This window comes from Alosa sapidissima, chromosome 11 (genome assembly GCF_018492685.1).
Source record: "Alosa sapidissima isolate fAloSap1 chromosome 11, fAloSap1.pri, whole genome shotgun sequence".
NCBI lineage: Eukaryota > Metazoa > Chordata > Actinopteri > Clupeiformes > Clupeidae > Alosa > Alosa sapidissima.
Genome location: NC_055967.1, coordinates 21,225,215 through 21,249,724, shown reverse-complemented (window position 1 = coordinate 21,249,724; position 24,510 = coordinate 21,225,215). Strand labels below are relative to the sequence as shown.

Here is a 24,510-nt window from a genome sequence, read left to right as displayed (position 1 = left end):
AACATGTATTTGTGTTGAGGCTATGTAGGTTTCAAAACAAAGTTTGATTATTTTGCTTTTCAACATGACCATATTTTGAAAATTTCTAATAGTGACCAGGCCATTTTTTCCCTTTAACAACTTAACATGACCAGCATTTTTGGAAACCCTGTGGTGACGAGAGACCAGCTATTAATTCAGCTGGATCAAAACACTGTAGCTAAATTTTAAACAGCAGTAATTCAGCTCACTTTGCATGTTTTGACACAGAAATAAACCTAGGGTTACATACTTGAATCAGTCAGAATGTATTCGTACAAATAATGTTGAGATTCTCTTATGGTAAAATAAAGCCAACCTATGAAAGGGTTTCCGGTTTACCAACAAAACTAGATGTGCGCACAGCCGACGCTCAGTTGCCGGCCACAACGTTATAAAGTTAACCTATTAGTCGGCTTCTGTAAGCTACAATTTGCATTTTTGGTATACCCTTGCTGTCTCAATGATAATAACATCTCATTTCAGAGTTTGTTTTTCATTTGCATTATTAATATAACATAACATCTACTGTTTTTTTGTGAAGACATGCATTCCTTTAGGGATATTGACCATTCTCTTACCATCGTTATTTCGATTGGTGCAGTTTTCAGCACAAAAACTGTAATCTTTTTGTGGAGAGCACTGCTCTATACTGTTCTATATTGCCCATAGTATATTGCCCAAGAACACGAGTAAAGAACTTAAACACTGTACAAGTATTAAGAAAAGGTACAAACAGTTTTAATTAGAAGTGGAAAAAATGAGGAGTGGTCCCAAAAACTGAGTACCATATAACACAACACATTCTGAAAAAAGCATGCAACCTAGCTTAGTGTTCTTTTTAAAAAATACAAAAATGAGGAATGTATTGGCTTATAATCCAGAAAGTTTGGATCAATATATTTTTGTCATGTTTCTCTACACCAGTAGACTGCAACACTGATATTTGTATCCAGAAAGGATATAAAAAGGTCCAACACAAACCCATGATTCTATTGTTTCTGAATGGTTAGGAAATGAATGTCTATGCATAAGTCTCATTAAAAAAAATGTCATATTTGTGCTCCATCGACTATGTACTGGCACCATGTATTGGATGGAGGAATGTTTAAAAAATATGTAAAAATAGTGAACTGTAAAAAACACAAACAAACAATTATAACAGTAGACCCTGAAAACACACATGTAGTTCAGAAGCTGAGGTGGTTGTGTACATTTCAAAACGAGATAGAAAGTGCCTGCTGGATGTTGCGATGGGATTCACATGGGTAGGGAGATGGCTTGGTGTGGACTTCAGGTTGAGGTTGCGGTGTCTTGCTTCAGCATCAACTCGTCCAGCTCATCGATGTAGAGACGGAGGTCCTCCAGGCACCTCTCCCGCATTTCCACCAGACTGTCCCTCAGCGGGCCCTGCAGCTGTTTCTCTAGGCCCGGCTCCTTGGACACCAGCATCTTCACCACCGTGCCAAAGGTCTCGCAGTCCTGCCTGTACAGCTACACCAAGACATGAACACTTAGCCAGCTCTGTGACGGAATTCACAATAATAACAACAATATAGACAAATTAATATATTCAAAATAGCACATAATAAGGTCTTTTTATAAGATAACATTCTCACTGATAAAAACTCACTGAGTATGGGAACAAAACTTCACACTTCCGTGGGGAGAAGGTACGGTACTATTGGAATATTGGAATTCAGGGATATTAACAGATAAGTGGTTCACCACAGAAAAGTTCACTACCATACTATCTACCGCTGTTATTCTTTAGCTTGGCCCGGCCTGGCTATATCTCAGCTCACTGCCATCTCACTGAGATACTAGTCTGTCTCCTCTCAATGCGCTTACGTTTTACGAATGTGTAAATGTATACATCAAAAGTAAATACATTGTTTCATAACTACCGATTCGGTTTATTATTAGTTTGTAAAGGTTTGGAGAAGTAAGAAGTAACATTAGGAATCCCTGATCAATGTGATTGAAATCATTGGCACAGCCTAACCAAAGTTAATGCAAAGTCTATGCCCGTTAAAATGTTAGGGTTGGAACAATTTCTCAATGGAGAGTACCCAGACTTTCTTCACAAAGTGAGTGAGTCTGGTGATACCAGGCTGATTATTCATATGGCAAAGCACAAAGAGCTGTCCTCAGTGAACTTCACTGAAACCCAAGACTAAATAAATTTAACTAAGGCTAAACCATGGCCAAGCAGAATGTAACCCTGATAAATAACAGTTGTAGGTGTGTTGTGAGGGGAAAAACAAAGGGCATGAAAGGTGCTGGGGTCAGTTAGGGAATATCTGAATTCTTTCACGCTGTTCCTTTAATGGCTTGTTATACTACCCAGCACCACAAAAACAAAACAGACCATTAAGAGTTTTATGAAGGTTTCCAAGTGACCCAGGTGTAAAAACCAGAGGTCTCTCTATCACCTGAGGGCTAGCAACCAAAGTGATGAGGGGGGGCCTCCAATTGATCCCTGCCAGGGGGCAGGTCTGGCCTGCAGTTCCCACAGGCACACAAACACACATCTGACTGACCAGACGATCACCTTGAGAGGTCCTTTAAGTTAGCAGCTTCTGGCGAGGTTAATGAAGACTGACAAGTCTCTCATGGTGGTATCAAAGGTCAGTGTTACCACAGACTCCACAAGGCCTTGTTCTGGGAGAACCAATGTGGAGCACCTTTCAGCAAAAAGTTCAGAGGACCACCAATCATGGTCGGTTTTTGAGGTGTCAAAAAGTAAAAATTGTTCTTTTGATGGGTGCAAAACCAATGTAGTTTGAAGCACTGTAATTAGCTTTAGCAAGACATCATTGGAATAAAACAAAATTATAGAGCTCGTCAAGCTGAACCTCAAAAAAGCTGCAATTTTTCTCTCAACAACTACAAAAAGCTGCTTGAGAAATGACCCACTTCCCAAAAGTAGCAATTTAATCAAATGCTCCTGGCTTCCTGAGAGGTAGAATTGTGTCATGTTAAGACCCTGCAGCCATTTTGGGAATCTGGGCTGCCTGTGCCAGTAGCTCCCCAGCACCAAGCTCATCAGATTTAATGCTGTGAAAGCAAGTTTGCTAATTTCAGGTTTTATCTATAATGTCCCGATGACAGATGAGAGAAGATAGGTGACTATTTGCTTCAAAACAAAAAAAACATACTTGGAAAAAGCACTCAGCATATACTTGTTGAGACTCTACAAAAGCATAACCAATAAGCACCCAATGAAAGTAATAACATTAGCCACAATGTCAGTCAGTGAAGAAAAACAGTTGAATGTGATTACCCATACAGCACAGTTTAAATGTTGGGGGTTGCCCTAACTACAGTGAGTCTCATCTGTTCTGAGACATGGTTCCAGTGTGGGGAAGCTACTGGAGGGCCAGACTCTCTTGCTCTGTTCTGGCTGTTAAGTTCACCAGGGGACAGGGGCCTGCCAAGCCTCTCTGATAGCCTGCACTGCGGACAAGTGGGGAAGGGGAGGTAGAGTATGAGACATCTCTGGTAAATGTCAAAGACTAGGCCAAGAAACACAATACTCCCTGAGAGAGGTCAGAGGAAGACGAGGGAGGAAAAGTAAAAGAAGCTAAAACAATGGGAGAAAGTCAAGATCGTTGATGACAAGTAAGACCAAAGGTTCACAGCAGGTTGAAATCAAATTGAATTAAAAATCATATGACCGAGCCAAAAGAACCTGGCTATTCTCATCCAGTTAAGGAAAAAACGACTTGATTTCACCAATTACCTCTGAAAAAGAACAGCCAGGCAAAAATCATCATTGAAATAGAATGCAGTTTTTTTGGCTTGACAAAATGTGGGACAACAATGTAGATGTTTCGAAAAACTCAAGCAAAGCCAGTGTCCTCATCTTCCTCAACTGTATCTCAGCTGTCAATCACCCAAAACAAGCAGGCTACAGAAGGACAATTGTGGAAAAAAGGTAAGTGACATAGAACAGACTATCAAGGAAACAAGCATTTTTTCCAACAAGGCTGCTTCTTTCAGATAAACTAAACAAAGTACATTACGCCTGGTAAACTGTGGCCTGTAAGGGGTGTCTCATGGTCTCTTCGTATTAGGCCTATTCCCTGCAGGTTGCATGTTGTCTGACATGGTTCACAGATGATTTCCCATTCCCATCTGTTCTTGTTAATCGAAGGCTAGGTCCACAGACATGGGAGGAGGAATAAACTTTACACCTTCAATATTGTTAAAGTTTTTTTACTGGTTCTGATATGGAACCATTTTCAGCCAATTTGCTCAGAGCACAGAAATATGCATTTGAAGAGTTTGAAGATGTGCTTGTTTGGCATCACATGCAAAACCACACAAGGAAACAATTAAGAATGAAATGTTTTGGGGGAGGCAAAATAGTTCTTACAAAAGTGTTCCCTTTCTAGTGGTCCTCATTTCCTCCTTAAAAAAAAAAAAACACTCAAAATGATTCACATTTTGACTGTCAGGACAAAATTGCCTTTCAAAAAAAAAAAGTGAGGAGACTCAATAATAAGAATGCCGCTTATGTTGACCCAACCAAGTCACCCACATAATAACAGCTTTCTGACTACAACTACGTCTTGCAGACATTCAGCACGTGTGGCCTTCCTCCACAACAGACTGGAAGGAGGACATTCTTCAACGCAAAAAAACATGCTAAGGACCGAAAGGTCAAAACCACATTCACAGCAACATCTACACACTGAAACCAACTATTTTAGTCTTTTGCTTCCTCTCTTTCTCTCTCTTCAATAACTTCTGCAAGATACCCAGACCTAATTTGCCTTAGAAAAAGGATATGAGCAGATTGGGGCAACTAAAAAAAAAAAAAAAAAAAAAAAACACAGAAAGCCTCAGGCCGGTAAATATCCTAGGCATCCTTCATTACTTTGAACTGATTGTGTTTGTCATCCTTCAAAACAAAACTCTCCATGAGACTTTTGTGTGTTAGCATCTGCTCAGGCTGATTACAGTTTCACTTCATTACGCATCATACACACACTCAGCCTGTCTGCTTCAAAGTAGCAGCACAGAACAGAGGATACTGCCCACAATGAACAATAAACTCTTAATTAACTGATTTCCCCCGACACTCCCACTGCAATGCAAACATCAAAAACTGTAATCCATTTCACAGATATAAAAAGAGCGAGAGAGACACTTTGTTTCAAGAGAGAGAGGAAAATGCCTCACCCAACATGAGTTTATTTATAGAAATGACATTAAAAAAAAAAGTAATTCTGGGAAGGTCTTTTTTCCTAGAGTGAGCAGCGAGCTTTTCAACTTCATCTGGCCGTTATTCAACAAAACAGGAAGGCCGTGTTTGACCCGTGTGCACTCTTTGTTTGGCGAGGTGGGGTCCTGCGACGGCTCGGCTCCCCTGCCAAGGGAGCTGGGGACTGATTTCAGGGGCCGATAGCAGAGGGCCACACAAGCAGGGCCAGACGCGAGGGGCCCAGCGGCACACACAGCATGAGAGTGGGGGAGGGGAAGGGAGGTGGGTCGGTGGGTGGTGGGGAACTTGTGTATGTGTATATGAAGAAGCAATGGTGTGTAAAACATTATAAATAAGGCTAACAGTCATTCGGGGCAACAGCACACACAAATGAATGCTGGGGCAGGCAGGGGGTCTGTGATAACAGGGAAGTAGGGATGATTAGTCTGGGGCTGGTACACATTAGGGAATATTAAAAGAGGCATTTAATCACTTGAGCTGCAAAGCAGGGCACTCCGCGGAGGGGCTAATAGCTGGACTGGATGCGTTTCGTTTGGACTGATTGAAATGATGAATGGCGGCCTTCCATAATCACTCCCAGCCACTTCGGGCTGGAGGGCTGGCCATAAACATCCAGCAGTTTCTCAAAAATCCAAAATAACATGATCATGCCATCCCTAAATATCAATTGGGTATTACTTCACATTTACCGGAGTATTCAGAAACCAAGAAAGGGCCTCCAAAAACTGATCTCTGGTGAAAATGAGCAACAAGGGGGACATGATGAGGATGTGTGATTAAATGGGAAGTCCCGTCTAATGATAGCTCTGTGTGTGTGTGTGTGTGTGTGTATGTGTGTGTGTCTGTCTGTCCATTCATATGACCCCTCTGAAATTCATCTCAAGCATGAAAAGAGGAAGTGAGCGAGATATGTGCCAATCAGGCACTTCCTAACAATAAGAACCTAAAGCTCGAGTGGATGTAAAGTTAATGCGTGAATGTCCGGAGTTCTTAGTGTGGAAATAGAACCATAACATAATTACTTGCAAAAGGCAAGGGTGACTGCTAAGGGTGATCTTTTTATCCCTCAGTCTAGAACACTGTTTTCGTTGATACAAAACTTTGGTTCTCTTCTTTGAGCAAGAAAATGCCACAAGTAGTATGGCCTGGGCGAGATGACTTTGTTTGAGCTTAAATATACAGTTTTTTGTCTATGTGACACATAAGCCTACATAAATGTGCTTGCCAAGATTGCCATGGATTACTGTGGGTTCTTTGATTATTGAGTGCATTCCCCGCTAGACCTATGAAACGCTTAATCTGAATAGCAGAGTTTGGTAACTGCTCCCTCTTCATGACAGGTGTACACTAAGAATGCTCCTTTCCTGCTACAAAGGCTCCTCAAGTAGGAGGATTCACTTTAACCACATTACACTCAGAAACATTGCAAAGGAAAGAAAAAATCAACTCTGCATATATAAGATCTGGGAATGGAGTCCATTTACTGCACTTCACACCAAAACCTGCAATCATGGAAGCATAAATCACCGCTTTAGATAAATGTTTTCTATAGTCTACAACAATGCATAAACCATAATTTATGCCATATAGACACAATATAATTCCCAGAAACAACATATGGCATAATTGCTATAGTTACCACCAAGCTGAGTCCAGTCAAAACATGTCGACTCACAGCTCAATGTAGGCTACTCTCTAAAAGACCATGCAATCATCACAGTGAAGTGAGTGAGTGAGTGAGTGAGTGAGTGAATGATTCCAATAAATAAAACTGACAGGATATGGCTTATATCAGCAAGTTCAACAGCTTAGTAATGGAAAAAGACCAGTTCTACTGAATCATTCTACTGTAATAAGACAGCATTTCATGAGTCCAGTTCACCATTTACATGGTGAGAAATGCTGGCCACTTCAAATGTCAGAAGTGCTGCTCACTAAATGTGCTTCTCCTGCCAGCAAATGACATCTGCCACATAAAACTCATTACTGAGCACATTGTAGTTTACGTCACTTTAAAGCATTTCGTTTCTCAGCTGGCACCTCGAGAGGGCTTAGGCCAGCCTGGAGAGCCTTCATATTAAATGCTTTCAGATTTGAGAGGTATGCTTTGCATTAAAGGTGTCTGTGCCATTTTGACTCATTGTTCCCGCTATAATTTCTAAGGTAAATGTAGTAGGGGACGCTTCTAAAATAGCTCTCTGAATCACTCTCTGAAGACGAACACCAAGCAATGCAGCTTTAAACCTAAGCTTTACATGAGAATCAGACCGGACACTGCGGTTAGCAGTGATGTTCCACATAGAATTACAGCATACAACACCGGTAATTCAGCTGTCTGCTCCCATACATCCAGACAGCGAGGCCAACCCACAACAAACTGGCCTGCAGAGCAGCAGCAGCTGGACAAAGCTTTGGCCTGAGAGGCAAGCCAGGGAGAAGGAGCACGACAGCAAGGGGGAGGCCGAGGGAGGTGGTGGGTGAAGCACATACCGCTGTCCCTTCTCCTTGCGTCAGTTCTTAGTTCTGGACGAGCGTCTCTGGAAAGTGGCCGGACACATGCAGAGGTCCAAAGCGGACAACGTGAGCCAAATAGGCTCAGGCTCCTTTTGTGCTTGGGCTGCTTGGCCAGGGCTGTCACTGATAGGGCCCCGGGGGAGGCCCTGGCAGAGTTTTTACGGCCGCTGTTAAACGAGCGGCCGTAAAAACTCTGCCAGGGCCTCCCCCGCGGCCATTGGTGCCCGGCGTGGCCGTCTCTCCTACCACCACCGCCGCGGAGAGGACTGACATCAGACACTGGCACACACTTGTAGAGTCAATAATGAGTCTCCACTGCAAGAGGAATAAATCAGAATGTGTGTGTGTGTGTGTGTGTGTGTGTGTGTGTGTGTGTGTGTGTGTGTGTGTGTGATCGGATTCAAAAAGATAAAGCAGTGTGAGGGTGGGTGTATTGTGAAACATGTCATGTTTTCATGAGGAATAATTGGAGGTGAGTTTCCGGTGTGATATTAATGGGCCAGCTGAGATAAAAGGCTTTGGGCTTCCCTGAATGTGCGTAGAGAACACTGACCCATACTGGGCCATGTGTGCTTGGGGAGGGGGGAGGGGCTGGGCCTGGAGGGGCCTTAATTGAGCCAAGCTATATTTCACATGAGAACACAGCGAGCGGGATTAGGTGTTTGGGTGGTACAGCTCTTGTTTTCTTCATCAAATGATCCATGTCAAATAGGCCCACACGAAGGGTAAGGCCAGAGCCAACACAAGACTCTGTTGGAGTTGGAGTAAGTGCTCTACTGCATGAGTGGGTGGGTGAGTGAGTGAGTGAGTGTGTGTGAGTAAGTGTAAGAGAGAGAGAGAGAGAGAGAAAGAGAGAATGCATGCGTGTGTGTGTGTGCACGTGTGTGTTACAGTACAACTTCAATGCCAGAAGAGGTACCACTTCATGGGTGGGCTGGCAGAATCCCTCGAGGTAATTTCTACCCTGGTTTAACTGGAGGCCGAGAGACAGGCTTACTGGAACTCATATGCACGCAAAGCGGCAAGATCTGCACAAAAATGCCTCTGCACACATCCAAATCCTAGTTCATAATCTGGGAGAGCAACAGGACTTTAGCCATCTGGCTATCCCACGGGAGTGGTCATTATTAAATGATGCTTAGACACTGCAACAGGATACGGCGGTGGAGTAGCGACGGACGGAACGCTGTCCGCACCACAGCCTCGGGGGAACGACTGAGAATGAGGACAGGATTGTTGGGGTTCTCCAAACCTTCTCTATCTCCAGGGCTTTGCCAGCGATGGCTTGGGCGCGACGCTCCTGGAAGTCATCGGTGCCCTTGATGAGATCCTCCTTGAGTATGCCGTCCTGGTCCAGACCCAACCCTGGAATGTCCTCCTGAAACGTTACATGCGACATGAGAATGCCACAGCGGACATTTCACAGACCTACAAAGCTTTCAGTTTTATAAAGACACTGCATGCCTGACAATTACAACCTAGTTACTTTGAGAAGGTAAGCCACAACTCAACACAACACAACACATTATTGATTCACAGTTTGTGTTTATACATAAAAAACAGGGAATCCTGTTTTCACTCAACCATGTGCATTGGAAAGATGTTTGGCTTTGAGCGCGCTTTGGCCTTTTATCCATCAATACAAGCAGAGTTGTCATGGTCATAATGCTGAAAGAGTGGTGCAAACATTTGGCAATAAAAACCATCCCCATTAACACTCCGTGCGACTCTTCGCTCTGACCACCAGCAAAGGCACAGGGCTACAAAACAAGCGCAACCGCAGTGCCCAGTCAGAGCGCTTCACTTCAAGTCAGGTTTACAAACAGCCCCTGGCTTTCATCTTCTGCTTCAGTCATGGTAAGTGACCGTGGCCTTAAACAGAGTGACCTGATCAAACGGTGATGATGAGGAAGAGGCGATGTTGGGCGTATCACTGTCACAAACAGTCCTGCTCATCAGTGCTCATCACCGCACTGCTGTGATGTGGGCGTGTGGGAGGGAGGCCCCCTGTGCTAAATGTTAAGGTCATGAGCAAGACTCACGAGGCTGAACTAAAGACTCCAGAGGTCCGTGGACACAGGGAGAAAGGCTGGATCCAACGGCATGGAAAGTATAGCGACCTACTGCAAGTATGGATACATACTGAAGTGTTTATGGTCTGCAGGGTACAAATAATGCAATAAAACAATTTGGTGCATCATATTTCAACACAAATTTTGTAGTGCTACTGACACCAACTACACAGACAGTTTTAAATAAAAGGGTCATTCCACGTCAATTCAACCAGGGCCCGCGCACTTAGGTCTCAAAACATTCTACCAAGTGTACCTATGTTACCCAGGAGACACACTGTAAAATTACTTTTATGTAAGATCAATACTTTCTAAGATAGAGCCAGTTTTACAGGGGGAAAGGGGGTGTCGATTTTGTTCGGCCTCTTTTTTTTTGTGTCAAAATTCACAAGCCCATAGCACAAGAACTAAACCATGTAAGAGGCTCTAATTTTGCATGCTGGTACATAAATAGGAATAGTATGTAGCAGAATCGTCATGTTGGGGCTGGATGATCCTGCATGGTCATAGCTGTCCCTCAAAGTTGATCAAAATTGTATTGGAGTTTTTGGTTGAGCTCTGTTTAGGCCTTCAGAAGACATATTTGTACTTGTAACATAGGCTCTTTTTTTCTTATTGAGATAAGTAGAAACACTCTCACAATGAACAATGAACAAAAGCAATGAACATAAAATAAATTCCTTCAGGGTCAGAACAGCAGACCTCACAAGTCTGAAAAATCATTTTGAATCTCATTTTCAGAGCACTCTAACACCTTGTGGAAGTGCACTTTTTTCTTTATTCTCCATGATATCTTCTTTTTAAAAACACCAATTTGACTTGTCTTATGCAAATCTTTCTTTTTTATTTTCCACCCTGAACATGGACAAAATCCACTATTGAGATCAATATGTTTTCTATAACATTGATGTCCATATTTAGTGTGGAAAATAAAAATGGAAGACTCACATAAGACAAGTCAAATTGGTGTTTTTAAAAAGAAGGGATTGTGGATAATAAAGAAAACAATATAAAAAATATTATATTCATGTTTAAGTAATGATAAATCAGAGAATAATCAGAGAATATCTTACCTTGGTGGCCAAAACTAAGCTAGGCCTATATGGAGATCCATCTTGAGATGCACTAACCATGTAGCTGGATGGTCTCTCTCTTTCTACTGCAAGACAAATGGAAAATAGAGAAAGAAATGAAAGAGAAAAGAGAAAGAGAGTGAGAGAAGAATGACAGAGAAAGAGGCAAAAGAAACAACCACAAGACAAAAGCCACATTTTGAGATGCAGAGTACTCAAGTTAAACAAAAAAGACAATCCAGGGAAATATTAGACCCGTTTTAGCCTAATTCAATTTCTGAAATGGGATTGGAAACACATTGGCATTGGGGTTGACCCATTTTTTTTTTTCTCTACAATTTGCTCCGCTAAGCAGTAACTCATTGTGAAGTGTGGTGGGGACAATGCGCAGCGAGTTCACAAGTGTGGAGAAACAGTGACAAATAACTGTTTACTTAACACAGTCTCTGTGGAGGTCTTAAACAATGGGGGCTGAGCCATTCGGATTGTGCCGCTTTGAGCAATGTGCTCTGCAGGCTCCGATATGTCTATAACATAAAACTAAGGCCAAGCTGGAAAACGTTTGCGCTCCTCTTTTTCCCCCATTTCTTTATTCAAATCTCCTGTGGCAATAGAGCCCAGCCAAGGTGAAATTAAAAACACGTTCGGCCTGTCGTTCCATTCCTCCTGGCTGCTGCTACCCACCCCCCACCCTGACATTCAGACATTCAGTTGCTCAAAACAAGATGCTTTTAACGTTGTTTTCCTCGTTAAATTTTCCAAATACCCAGATTTTCATACTCAGGATCAAATAAGTGTGTGTTGGGTGCCTTAACGCAATGGGAGGGTGTCGAGTTCACAAAATGGCGTTGCTTAGAGTACATCCCTACATTTGAGTACAAGCCCAGAGAGGTAACTTTATTCCTCCAATATGATGCACTCATTCACTCACTTTTTTTCACTAATTCTAACCATGCCTCTATTCAGCTTTGATGGGAACCTTGCCAGGGATAGTGTTTTTGCAAAAAAGTCTGGAAAACGGCAAGCTAAAGCTTTGAAAAGAGGCCACTGGCTGCGTTTCAGGGAGCAGAGAACATACAGTGGATATACCACACATCCTTCTGCACGAGGCCTGAGAGGTCGTGTCTAATGGAGACCAGTCTGCACTGAGCTGTGTGGCGTGTGTGAACTCCCCAGTGCTGTCAGAGATATGCTACTACGAGTGAGTGATGCTAGTGCCTATGGGTCTTGAACCGTGTGCCAGCAAATCCATCTTGCATACCCAAGGCAACATCATCAGTGGCAGTGAAAGACTATGCTTTCCACAACACAGGTTGTACACATGCACGAATAATGCCTTTGACTGGGTAAAGTACAGTAGAGGAACACCACAACAGTTAAGAGTGGAAGTTCACTCCAAGCCATCAATAGCAAAATGCCTCATGCTATCAGGGAGACTTGACTCTCTTGACTCATTTGACTCATTGATTTACTCTGGAAAACTTTCCGACAAATCTCACCTCATGTCCTCGAGCTGATTGCTGTGATGACATAATTTCCTTATAATATCTGGTGAAACTGTGAGCTCATACGTCCCACGCTGCCAATCTCAACTCATATCGGAGGTCTCATTCTAACTGTGTTATGACAAGCTGGCCACAAAATTGGTATTTATGCTTTCACATTGACATCATTGCCATCTTATCAGCCCAGAATCCTGTCCCAAGACCATGACTAGGCAATGTCCTCTCAAACTTTTACTGTGACCTGAAACTAACACCACAAGGCAAACTGAAGTCAATATTATAGTAAGAGCTTAAGGGCTGAGGAGAATTATAGTTCTCTGAGTATCTTAATCCATGTGCATAATTAGTAATTAGTCATAATGTCTGCTGTGCACTCTGCAACCTAGCTCAGATACAGTGGTGCAGGGGGAATTTGGCTGCGTGGCGTCTATCTCTGACACGGATCTCAGCTGAGGAAGGAGTTAAGGAGGGAGCACATGTATTTCAGGAGTGGACTATTATTATCCGTGAGGCCAACTGCAGTTCTGGGCCATAGTACACCGAGTGACGTACAAGTCGCTCCCGATTGCAGTCCTCGGATGACAGGGGCCCCAGCGGGCTGGGCCAGGCGCAGTCACGTTCAGCAGCCTCCCATTCCCCCGCCTCCGTGGCTGTGAGGAGGAGGATGGAGAGTCTGGTCTAGTGTTGTCACGGTACCAAAGTTATGACTTTGATATGATGCTGTACCTGCCAGGAATATCTCAATACCAATACCGAAACGATACAACTGCAAAACACCTAAACATCAGAGAAAATACATGAGGGACCCTATTTCACATAACCAGCCTGCTCCTGTTCCTGTTCCAGCACTCTTTTCAAGCACTGACCAAATCACAGTAATAATATCATCACAAGACTGAGGAACCATATGTGTAGGCTATGCAAAAGACCACTATGCGCTAAACTGAAAACAAAGGAATAATAACATGTCATGACCACTGATTCCAAATGAAGACTGACCATAGAGAATGTTGATTGTATTTTTAGGGGAAATCATGCTGTCAGCCATACACCGACATATGCTCATGAATTGTAAATCTCGCGATGATCATCAAAAGCTGATTGAAGCTAAGTGGGCAGAATTATGTGCCTCATCAGGGCTTGTATGCAGATTAGGCATCATACTAATGGGATGGTAATAAATCCTGATTCACCAGAATCATGACAAACTCAGGAAACGCATCGATATCAAAGCCATGCAAATGCAGCCTGTGAAGACTCAGCCGAATCTGTCAACATTTAAGTCCAAGATGATGAGTGTTTGGGAGATAAAAAGCAAGCCTACTTTCAAACAAAAGAAACAAGATTTTAGATTTTTCAGTCAGGGGCTAACCGGATGGTATATTCCACCTCCTCATTTGCAAAAGCTGCAGCTGGCATGCGATGTGTGAGTGAGAGACTGTGTGTTTATGTGTGTGTGTGTGTGTGTGTGTGGCACTACATTCGCACACCCAGAGTGCTAGGCATGCCAAGCTTCATCTCAGCACGCCATGGAATGATGGATGGGCATCCCCTGTCAGTCTGGCACCAAGCAAGGGCACTTTAGAAACAACAGACTGGCAAAGACACAACCCTCTCTTCAGCAGCATCTTCCTCGCATGCAACAATAGCCATCTGTGAGACTCCACACCCCCTACCACAACTCAGTAAACTGTATCATTTGTTAGTGCTCTTGAACGTAGCCCTGCTCTAGTTATATGTAATCACATCTCTCAGATTCCATTATCATTTTGTAAATGGACAGCCAGAGCAGAGAAGAGTTTTATCCGATCAGGAGCATCAGGAGCATTGTTCTGATAAGCGTTAAAGCACAAGGGGGAAAACACAGGGACGAGAAGGCCAGGCCCCTGGAGGAGAGAATGGGGGGGGGGCATGAGTAGAGAGCCAGACGTTACGCAGGGAGCAGGACACAGGAACACAGATCTCCCAGCATTCCCCACTACCTGCCTGGTGGGCCTCTCTCTCCCGCTCTCTCTCTCTCTGTGTGCGTGTTCTTTGATGTGTCGCTTAATTAGCACGACAGCCGAGGGGAGGGGGCGGGGGTGGGGGACTGCCGTCTGTTTGCTGCTGGTTTTATTGCCGCTTCAAACGAAGGTGGAACACTCAACCCAAATGTGAGGTGAGGGGAGATGAGAAGGAGGCCACAGTCCCACCAACCCTCTTAGCACCACATAAAGAGCCGCTTTTAGGAGGGAACCACTTGGAAGTCAGCAAAAGACGGCACTTGTCCTGACTACTGGTGAATCAAATTAAACTTAGGCATAACCTTTCTCCCCTCAGATTCCACATTTACTGGCCAGAGCATCTTTCATTTAATAGAAAAAGGAACAGAGCAAGAGAGAGCACAAAACATATAATAACATAATTATTATAAGATGTAGAGATCTGGCAAGAAATGTTAAAGCAACATCGCCAGAGTTCAGCATTTCAGGACCAAAACTGTTTAACTGTTGCATCCATCAAAGTAGGCAGACAGGGTGGGGAGGTGGGGGAGACTTGGGGGCTGGCTGGCTGGCTGGCTGGCTGTCTTGTGAAGGGCAGAGAGCTTACTGGAGAGTACTGTAGCATGAGGACATCTGCTAGCTGTCAGAGAGCATGTTGCTTTCTCACAAACAGCGAAAGGTCAAACTTTGAATCAAAAGCTACGTCTCCTCAATAAAACCCAAGCCTCCCTGTGCGTAATTAGCATCTTAACATGTTCCAGCAGACCCCTGTCTCGGTCAAAATTCACACCTTCAACACTAAAGAGCAGAACAACCAACCACTAAAGATTTCCTCACCTTTGTGCATTTGATTGTTGGAATATAAACGGAAACACATACACACAAACCTAAACTTTCCTCAATTTTTTAATTTCTGAAAACCTGTATAAGATCTACCACATTTTAAACTTCATACCATGCTTATTTTCTGGCCTCTATGAGCTTATGTCTTTTTTAATGTGTCCCACATAGTATCTGAATTGGATAAGGTCACAACTATTCAGAACCAGATTCTGACAGCTCAGACAATAATGGCAAACAACAGGCAACGCATGCAATTTCACTTGTCATATCCAAATCATGTGGGCCATGAAAGTGCATTTCTCATGACTAATTATGCTTTTTATGGGACAGTATCAATACTTCGGTAACATTCCCAGACCAAAATATCAGCAACAATCCCTTTACGTACTGCAGGAACAGACACCATCTGAAACCACCACTGAAAGTGGGTTTAGCTGCATAGACTGCATAGCCATAGAGTTGGCCCCGAGCTTTGTGAAGCATGAATGTGTGACAATTGGTGTGTGACACGGTCAGGAGAACAGCTTACAGCTTACAGTTGGTCGGCCAACTAGTCAACATTTGCTCATTCCTGCCCTGTGACAGGCACTTCCAGCGTTCCAGCTTCCCTTCGTTTCAGCCCTCCGAAACGGGCTGACCTCGTTTCTGCGCAACAGGGCTGACGGAGCCTTCATCACGCCCCTGCTCGCGCCGCCGCGCTCCGATTAGTCACAGGCGCTTGGGTTTCGGGACATGCCGAGCCGTGAGCCAGGAGAGAGAGAGGAGCCTGAGAGAGACAGAGGCCTGCTCCGAACAGTTCCCCTTCAGCATGGAAGCCCGTGGATCAGGCCGAGCCAAGAGGCAGTAGGTCTAATAAAGCGTGAGGAATTTTGACCACAGCTCCAGAAGGACATTTAACAACAAGCCAATATATAGTACGATGCTACAATCAGTTTCAAAACAAGATAAGAAGCAGATACATTGGTTTTCTGCTATGCTACAGCAAAGGCCTGCTATTTGGAAGAGAAGCTGCACCTATTAACTAATGCTGAACACTATTGCAACAGGCTAAACTCATATGTAGAGGATACTATCACCAGGATTCCTCAATAGAAATGTTCCCTCTCTGATGGACCTACCAGATTCTCGACTTGAGCCATATGGTTCTTCATATCCTGGAAGAGACGACAAAAAAAAAAAAAGTTAGACCAATAAATCCACACAGCAGTGAAGTAAAGAGAGTATGCACACACCCATATCATTTAGACACCGGCTGCTCTATACCCTTGAGCTGCATGTTGTGATTGCACACATATACAAAACACACACACACACACACACACACCAGCTGGTTTCAAAGTTTAATGCTTTCTTATACTTAGTTGAGCTTCGAAATTTTATAAAGCCAGTTCCCATAACATTAGACTGCAACACATGTTTTCATAGGCCAGGGAGCTGAACATTTTTTTTCTACACACAATATCTTAAAATAGTCTCCCAACAGATTGCACAGTGCACACTTACTCTTCTTCTGTTGGTTAGGATAGGAGTAGCTTTTGCCAGGGTCTGGGGAGTAGCTTCTGCTGCTGATGCTGGAGCCCGAGCGACTGTGGGGGGAGGGAGGGATGTCTCTCTTGGCTGGAGAGCGCTCATGTACTGGGGGACCAGGGCCTTTACGTCTGGGCCCCTCGTGGTCTTCCCTTGTAGAGAGGAGAACATCAGGCTTTAAAGAACGTCTTCTTTACAGGAAGCTTGTTACTCTATGGTAGCTACATTTCTCAGCCCATCAGCTTGAGTATATCAAGATGAACTCTGACTGGTTATGTGGCATAAACACGTCCGACAGTTATCAAATTTGAATATTCTCTGTACGACAGCTGAAAACAGTAAAGTCGGAGACTACTGGCTGGTAAACAATCACTTCAGTGGTCAGTGTTGAGCGACGTACAATCTATCGAGGTTCCTGACGGCCTGCATCAGGGTGTCATCTCCACTGGGGGTGGACATGGAGCGAGGAGGGGGCGGCCTCTGGCCCCTCACGCCAGACGGGGCAGCTACCTGGCTGCTGGACCTACAGACAGACACAGAAAATGGAACGACTGAATATTCTGGCAGAATCCGTCACACAATGGAGAAAATGACTGCTGTACAAACTGCAGATGCAAATCCAATTTGGATAATCCTATTTGGGAAGCCATTTCTTTTCAATTCAAGATATTTTATGTTACCCACAAACTGACTCGCACATCCAGACAGAAATATTGGAAAGCATACACCACAAAAGAACAAAGCATCAGCTGTTCTGGGATCGAAGTGGGTCATTACTTGAAAACAAAGCGGGGGTTTATTGTTAGACACTGCCGCCTCGAGACCCTTTTTTGAAGACATTATATCTAATATGTTTTTGATCAATTACGGGAGAGAGAAAACTATTACCGCCATCTCATAACTGTTGCTCCACGGCCCCAGTCAGGTTAAGAGAGAGGGCAATTGAGTGTGGCCTTTGCCGCTCTCCTTTACACTTTAATTAGAGTGTTTATTTTGATAGCGCTCCCCCCGCTTTTAAAGTCAACACAGGAGCCCGTCAGCCTGAAGCACCCTGCCACGGGAGAGTGCCCCTTCTGACCCCCTGGCTGTTCGGAGGAGGGGGCAAGGGGGGTCAGTGAGCCCAGTGCCCCCTGCCACATAGGCTGGATAAGCCTCAGATTCAGTATGCGGTGCTCTGAGCCGTGTCGGACAGGCCGACTTCTCAATTTGCCACAGTAATGGCTAACCACTGCCATAAAGTATGCTTACCTTCTCCAATTTCACACATCAAATATTTGGTTCAGACTGGGAGCTGCCAATTTACAAGTGAACTAATAAATGCTAATGCGCTAATACAAACCAGACAATGGTTCTCTGGTCTTTCCCTTGGTCTTGTTTAGCTATATCTACCCCACACAGCAGTAAAATCACTGGAGCCTTTATTGGCAGTCGCTTCATTGTCCTGGCGGCCAATGCTCTCGATCTGGCCGACCGACCATCAGCCGCTATACGACGTGCCGTAGAGCTGATTGGCGGCATAAACAAATCAATGGCACCTGGTTTCCACGACCTCGGCCTGACCTGGGCCTGTAGCCCAAACAAAGAGCAGGCTTTACATGGGCCTCATGCTTTAATGACGCTTGACCCGTTTGAAGTGGCCCTGCCACTGCTGCTGCTCACTTTAAAAAAGCTTATTAGAATGGAGGCTCTGTCTTCTGAACAGAAAAAAACCCTCCATATTTCTACATACATCAACGAATGCAGAGATTATGCTGAGACTTTAAGGACTAAGTTCACAGCATAATGGTAGATATTACTATTAATCATTAATTATGGATACTGTTTAAATCTTGTCAGACCAACATTCCATTTTAACTTTCTCAGGTTGTATTCTAAAGACACAACTTTATCTTCACATCTTGTTTGTGTCCTGTCATGGGATGGGACATTAGTGAGGGATGGTGTGATGGTCTGAAGGGTTATTTGTAGACTCTATGGGAAGCTTGGACAGGTGCTGGTGACACAGGTATGTGGGTCTGCTTGTAATGATGAAACGGGTGAGCCTCTGAAGAGAAGAGATACAGTGATGGCTCCACACACACACACCATCAAAGCAAAAGAAACATGGCTGCTTTTTCATGTGGTCAACTGCTGAGTTCTAGGAGGGAAACATGCAACAGCGATTCTGGGCTGTTCAGCCTAAATTTGGAACTGCTCTCTAAATACACCTGTAAGACTTCTGGAAAGCTTTGTCAAAGAGAAAGTTAATGGAAGCCAGTTAATGAAGGCCATAATGTATGTGAACCCAGCATCAACCACCAAAAAACATAGGCTACATAAAAAAACAACAAAAGGGAAAAAATGAATAAGTACATCGCTCAGCAATTCAGATAATTGTGAACCTCACCCGATCAACAGTTGCAGCTGATTATGCCCTTCTCTTTAATCATCCTAACGACTTAAACTCCAGCGAGATACATCGGCTACCAGCCCGCACACAATATATTAAACAAGTAATTATGGCTTCAGGATGCTTTAGAGCGAACCATTAAAGCGGGGTGAGGGTTTGTGAGGTGACTTTGATGGTTGAGAGAGGAGACGGGGGGGGGGGGGGGGGGGTTGCCAACTAGTTGTACTTCTGGCACTTCACAGGGCGACCGGTGAGCTCATTAGTGGCTCCTCATCATCTGGTCTGGTCTGGTCCGGCAGGAGGGAGGAAGGGAGAGAGGGAGAGAGAGAGAGAGAGAGGCACAAAGGCCAGATTGAGTGGCGTGGCTTCTCTCGCTCCGTGGGCTCTCCGAACCCCTGCTGCCAGACACATTACCACATTGGGTCCTTTCTCTCCGAGCGCCTGTGTGTGAGTGTCTGTGTGTGTTTCTATGCCATGGGAAACTCCTGTCTGGAGGACCAACAGCTAAATTGGGATTAGCATTATTCCATTACGCTACATAGTGCACACGTGCGTATGTCCTGCAGGCTAAATTAAGAAACACCAGCTCCAAGATGCTCACCATTTCAGTCTAAGGGCATGTGCAGGTATGTGTGCATATGAAACTGGTGATTTAAATAGAAGTTACAAAACTGGTTATGGAAGCTGAGCAGTGTTCAGAGGAGTTAAGGCCAAGCAAAGGGATTAAAGGATGATGCCCCCACCCCAGCACATCTCTACTAGGCCTGCAAAACACCTCCGGCCAATGGCCGAGTCCACAAAGACTGCTGAGGCTTCCTAAGGAATTTTGCCAAATGGACATGGGAGGAAAGACATGCACGGACAAATACACACACAACACCGCACTCCATCACCCAAGCAGTAACTCATCATGGAAGGTACTTAGCTGATTCACAAGACACAAGACACTAAGGACAGGATGGTCCTGAAAGGGTGGAAATGCATTAGAGGACTGTAGTTCTAGATTTTTAATAATCAAATTTTGAACTTTTTACCAAAGCACTATATCTAATGAGACATTAAGGGGGGGTAATGGGTTGTTGTTAAATAATTCCACAAACAAATAGTGACTTCTGACATGATTTCATGGACATGGAAAAATAAAAAGAGTCTTTTACTGCTCTAAATATTTAAACAGCACTGCAGTTAGGCAAAGCCTTCACACTGGATCATTCTTTGACTCCCCATAGCGCTTGAAAATCATTTAATACCAGTGTGGATTATCCCTTGTATGTGTGACTTGAAATCCCAAAACTGAAACAAATCTGAACGGGGATCAAAGATTGATAAATTGCCATAGTATCACAGTTTTGAAGCCTGCCTGGCTCATACTGTAGCTCAGAGACTGGAGTAAAATCATCTGCATCAAACCCACTTGTCCAAGCTTTCACTCACAGTTTTACGTATCCATAAAGTCAATCCGACAAATCACCAAAACTGTACAAACCAGTGAGACCAATGCTTTCAAAAAGCAGCCTTGACAGTGGACAGTCATATAAAATAGCACTAGACATAGACATCGCCCTTTGCACCAGGTGTGTGCAAGTTGCTTGAGTCTGCACACCAGTTAGGCTCTGCGGAGGCCCATGGTAAAGGGTGGGCATTCAGGTGCAAGCTGTGTGTGTACGTGGGCTCTGGCCAAGGGGGCGCACAGTGGTGCCCTTTGTCCTTTGGGCTGGCCCAGAAACGGCCGTATGGGCGGCCATGAGCGAGCAGGAAGGAAAGGGCTGGTATCTGGTATGTATGAGAGTGTAGTGTCTATGTGTCCGTATGGATTTGGGGAGGTAATGCTGGCTTTCAGCGAGCAAGGTTCTTGGTCCTGCAGCCATGGGATGTGGCTGACTGCATGCCAATACTGCTGAGGGAAGACGAGGGAATTGTCCATCCCTCTTGCTTTAAGAGAAGAACCTCAGATGTCTAGATTTGAACTGCACAAAAAAAAAAAAAAAAACATGTGCTATGCACATGCAATGATGCATCATGCTTTGAATCCTAGATTGATCACTGCATTTGCAGTCCTGGTGAGGTATCATTCAAAGTCAACAGCATCTTGAGTTCACATCCAACAGAGCGGGTTGTTCAGTGCACATTAGTCTGTGAGACACTGACAAGCGCACCATTCAAACAGATGTCAAATGCAAAGATGGCGAAAGGCCTGTCATGTTTGATTTATGGTCTTTGTAGGACTGTGGAGCACTAGCAGAAACAGGGAGACATACAACGTTTAAAAATGACCCTCATTGCCAATTCAATACTCCCATTCAATTTGTGTTTTGTCAAAAGAAGGTGTCTATTGCCATCTGCTGGTTATAATCGGAACTCTCTCCACAGCCTGCTGTCACCAGAGCTGTTATGTGTTTTGGGAAGAATGGTGAAAAAAATAATTAGCTTATCAACTGTGTTGATTTAAGCATATAACACACCATGTAGCATGCTTCAGCAATCAAGTGAAGGGCAGAAGCACCTTCAGGGCAGCTTCATACCTGGCTCTCAGTGTAGCGATGCCCAGGCCAAACATACCACCAGGTGAGACCAGAGCATCAAGGAGGGGGAGCCGTTATTTGTCTGAGAGGTCAGACAAGACCAACCACAGATGCTGGGACTGGGCTATTCGAAAACCCAGTGTATGGCATTGAGCCATGGCTGAACAATTCAGAGCTTTCAGGCTAAAGTCTAACACCTTCCTGAGTTCGGGGAGGTCCTCCGCATTGAGAGCGGTGTCTGAGTGGCAGAGGATCTCACCGGCGTATACAGTCATGAGTACCGTGGTGTTGAGGGCTGAACGATGGACGAGTATGCCTTCTCGTTGAGAGCGGCAGCAACTCGGCAGGGCTTGGAAGGAAGGGCGGGGCCTCCGTAGGGCGATTGTCCATGCTCTGGCACTATATGGCAGGGGACAGTTGTTCTTGGGGGTTCTGCCGCCAAAGAACATGCCGTCTAGTCTTGAGACTGCTGGCGGCTCAGGAGGGGGCCGCAGGATACCTAGTGTCACGGTAGCCCAATCCATAAGGGCAAGAGTCAGCACGAGGGGGAATTATTCGCTTTGTGGCTGACTGCCTCTTCTGCTTGGGATTGGGGAACAACACTAACCACTTCCTGCTTGGAATCGAAGGTGAGGAAGGACATAGCGTCATCGCCCAGGTTGAACAGATCAGAAGGTAGAGTGCCTCTCTCAAAGCCTGGGGATCCGTAGGCGGGACGGCACAACCGCAGGGAGTAGGGCAATGCCAGAATCCATCCATCTTGGAATAAATGCCGCCTTTACAAAGGCTTTTGCAAGGAATGCGGCAAGGCTTGTGGGGGGACGAAAGTCCAGCAGTCCTTTGCATTGGGATCAGAGTTTTCCTTTTTTAGCCGATTCAAGGTTCTCGAGGCACTAAAGAATGGAAAGAGGAAGAATATTCTGCATATACGGGCCTATATTGATTTGGAATGCAAATATCCCCCCGTACAGAGATGGGCGATTGGAGACTGGTTCAGGTCGATGACATCATTGGTTAACATCTCATTTTCTCCTTCAGAGTACCATGGTTATCTTCATAACCTAACAATTGGTCAAAAAAGGTGCCTATCGCCATCTGCTGGTTATAATCAGAACTCACTCCACAGCCTGCCATCACCAGAGGTATGTTAAGTGTTTGGGGAAAACTGGTGGAAAAAATAGCTTATCAACTATCATAACACTTCATAACACATAGCATAATTCAGTAATCAATGGCTTGTTATCCATCCCCTTCATATTCTAAGCAGTGCATTACAGTTTCAAAAAAGGTAACTTAATTTCCACCCGTTTCTTTCGTCAACAAGGTACACTCTCATTCCAAAACACTCCATCCGACATCCCCCTGAGCCCTTTAAATACAACTCAAATAGCCAAATCGTACCTAGAGTGAGTTCTAAAACTTGGTCAAGGTACAGTAGGGAGGGCAGTGCACCACCCACGCAGTGCTATGCTTGGCCTGAAGCTCTGCAGGCCAGTTAATAGAGCTGTTGTTTTGCTGGACTACTTGCTCCCTCTCAGGACTGGCAGCCACACAGTGAAGCCATGCAGAGATTTTTAAAGCGCTCTTACTGGCTACACCCTGCCAAGTCTCACTTCCTCATGAGGTACAAAGTCATAGGAGAAAGTGGGCTATGTGTTAATTGCTAAAATCACAAGGAAATTGAACTCAGTGACAAGAAACAGCATTTTGCCAACGACTAGAATACACAACAGAGAGTGTGCCGTTACAGCATGTAGCATTTTTTTTTTTTTTTTTAAAAGAAAATTCACCTGAACTCAACCTGGCGACCAGTTGGTGGATCTTCCCTGGGCCCTCGGTAGTAAGGATACTGTTCATCCTGTTAGAGTACAAAGTCCAGAAGTTATTTGGTATTACGCGTACCTTATTAAAACATCTCTACTACACTATCACTAACAAAACTTTAATCAGCTCAATTGAAGCTACAGTTTCCTTATATTCCAGGCTATTAACTCATATCAAGTGTAGGCTTGATTTTTTTGATCATATTCACTGAAAACGACACTAGTTGTTTTGCAAAAATCCACCGCTCCCGGTTCTTCTGGTCCAATCAGAGCAGGGCTGTGTGAGATCTGATTGTCAATCACAGTCTGGTGCAGTTTGGTGCGCACTGACGAGCACAAACTCGATGAGAGGGTGCTCGGTGGTAGTGGGGGAGGGCATGAGAGTTGTAAGCATTCAAAATGTTGTCCCCTCAATCTGTCAGACTTGCCAACTGCAGCTTTAACTGTATCACAGTGTTTTTCTTCTGGAATAATGATCCTATCCCAGACACTAAAATTACTATGCCCAAATACCTTGTGCAATTGACCATTATTTATGTATTGTGTACTCACTTACATGCTATTAAAATGTTTATTAATAAGTAGTACATAGACATTCAGTGTCAAATCAGAGAGAATCCATGAAAATGGTTGCCGCACCGTCTCAAAGTTTACCGACATAATGTTTAGGTCCCAAAACTATGACCTGTAAAAATATTTTTGCTAAATTCCAATGTTTTCACCCTTGATTTTCTATCATTTTTCCACTCTCAGTAATGGCTTATCTTGGAGGCCATGTTTGGGCATTAATATCTTGTAGGATGGAGAACAAACACGTTCTTAGTATGACTGGAGTATGCCGATATTTGAGGTCTCTGCAACAAATGCACATGAAGATATTAAGGATAAAATGAGGTCTAATTAAGGACTAAAATGGTATGTGGGGTAGCTAGTAAGAACAAGACAATCAGTGTGGGAATAGCTCCTAGTAATTTTGTGCACAAAGTTCCAATGATGTACAATGTTTCAT

General features: G+C 44.2%; 1 protein-coding gene across 6 annotated transcripts in view; it reads right to left on the bottom strand.

Annotated features, from left to right (window-relative positions):
* Positions 1–737: 737 nt before the first annotated feature.
* The window catches only part of LOC121724377 (periphilin-1-like), a 32,885-nt gene continuing 9,112 nt past the window's right edge, over positions 738–24,510 (bottom strand). For 3 of the 6 annotated variants that reach the window (XM_042110895.1, XM_042110897.1, XM_042110898.1), the window contains exons 5-11: positions 23,469–23,536; positions 17,168–17,290; positions 16,744–16,919; positions 16,359–16,394; positions 10,911–10,996; positions 9,018–9,143; positions 738–1,512 (exon numbers count right to left, since the gene is read on the bottom strand). In XM_042110895.1, coding sequence (XP_041966829.1) covers positions 1,312–1,512; positions 9,018–9,143; positions 10,911–10,996; positions 16,359–16,394; positions 16,744–16,919; positions 17,168–17,290; positions 23,469–23,536 — 816 coding nt within the window. In that variant the 3' untranslated portion in view covers positions 738–1,311. The remainder of the gene's footprint in view (positions 1,513–9,017; positions 9,144–10,910; positions 10,997–16,358; positions 16,395–16,743; positions 16,920–17,167; positions 17,291–23,468; positions 23,537–24,510) is intronic. The other 3 variants (XM_042110896.1, XM_042110899.1, XM_042110900.1) reach the window with 3 other exon arrangements.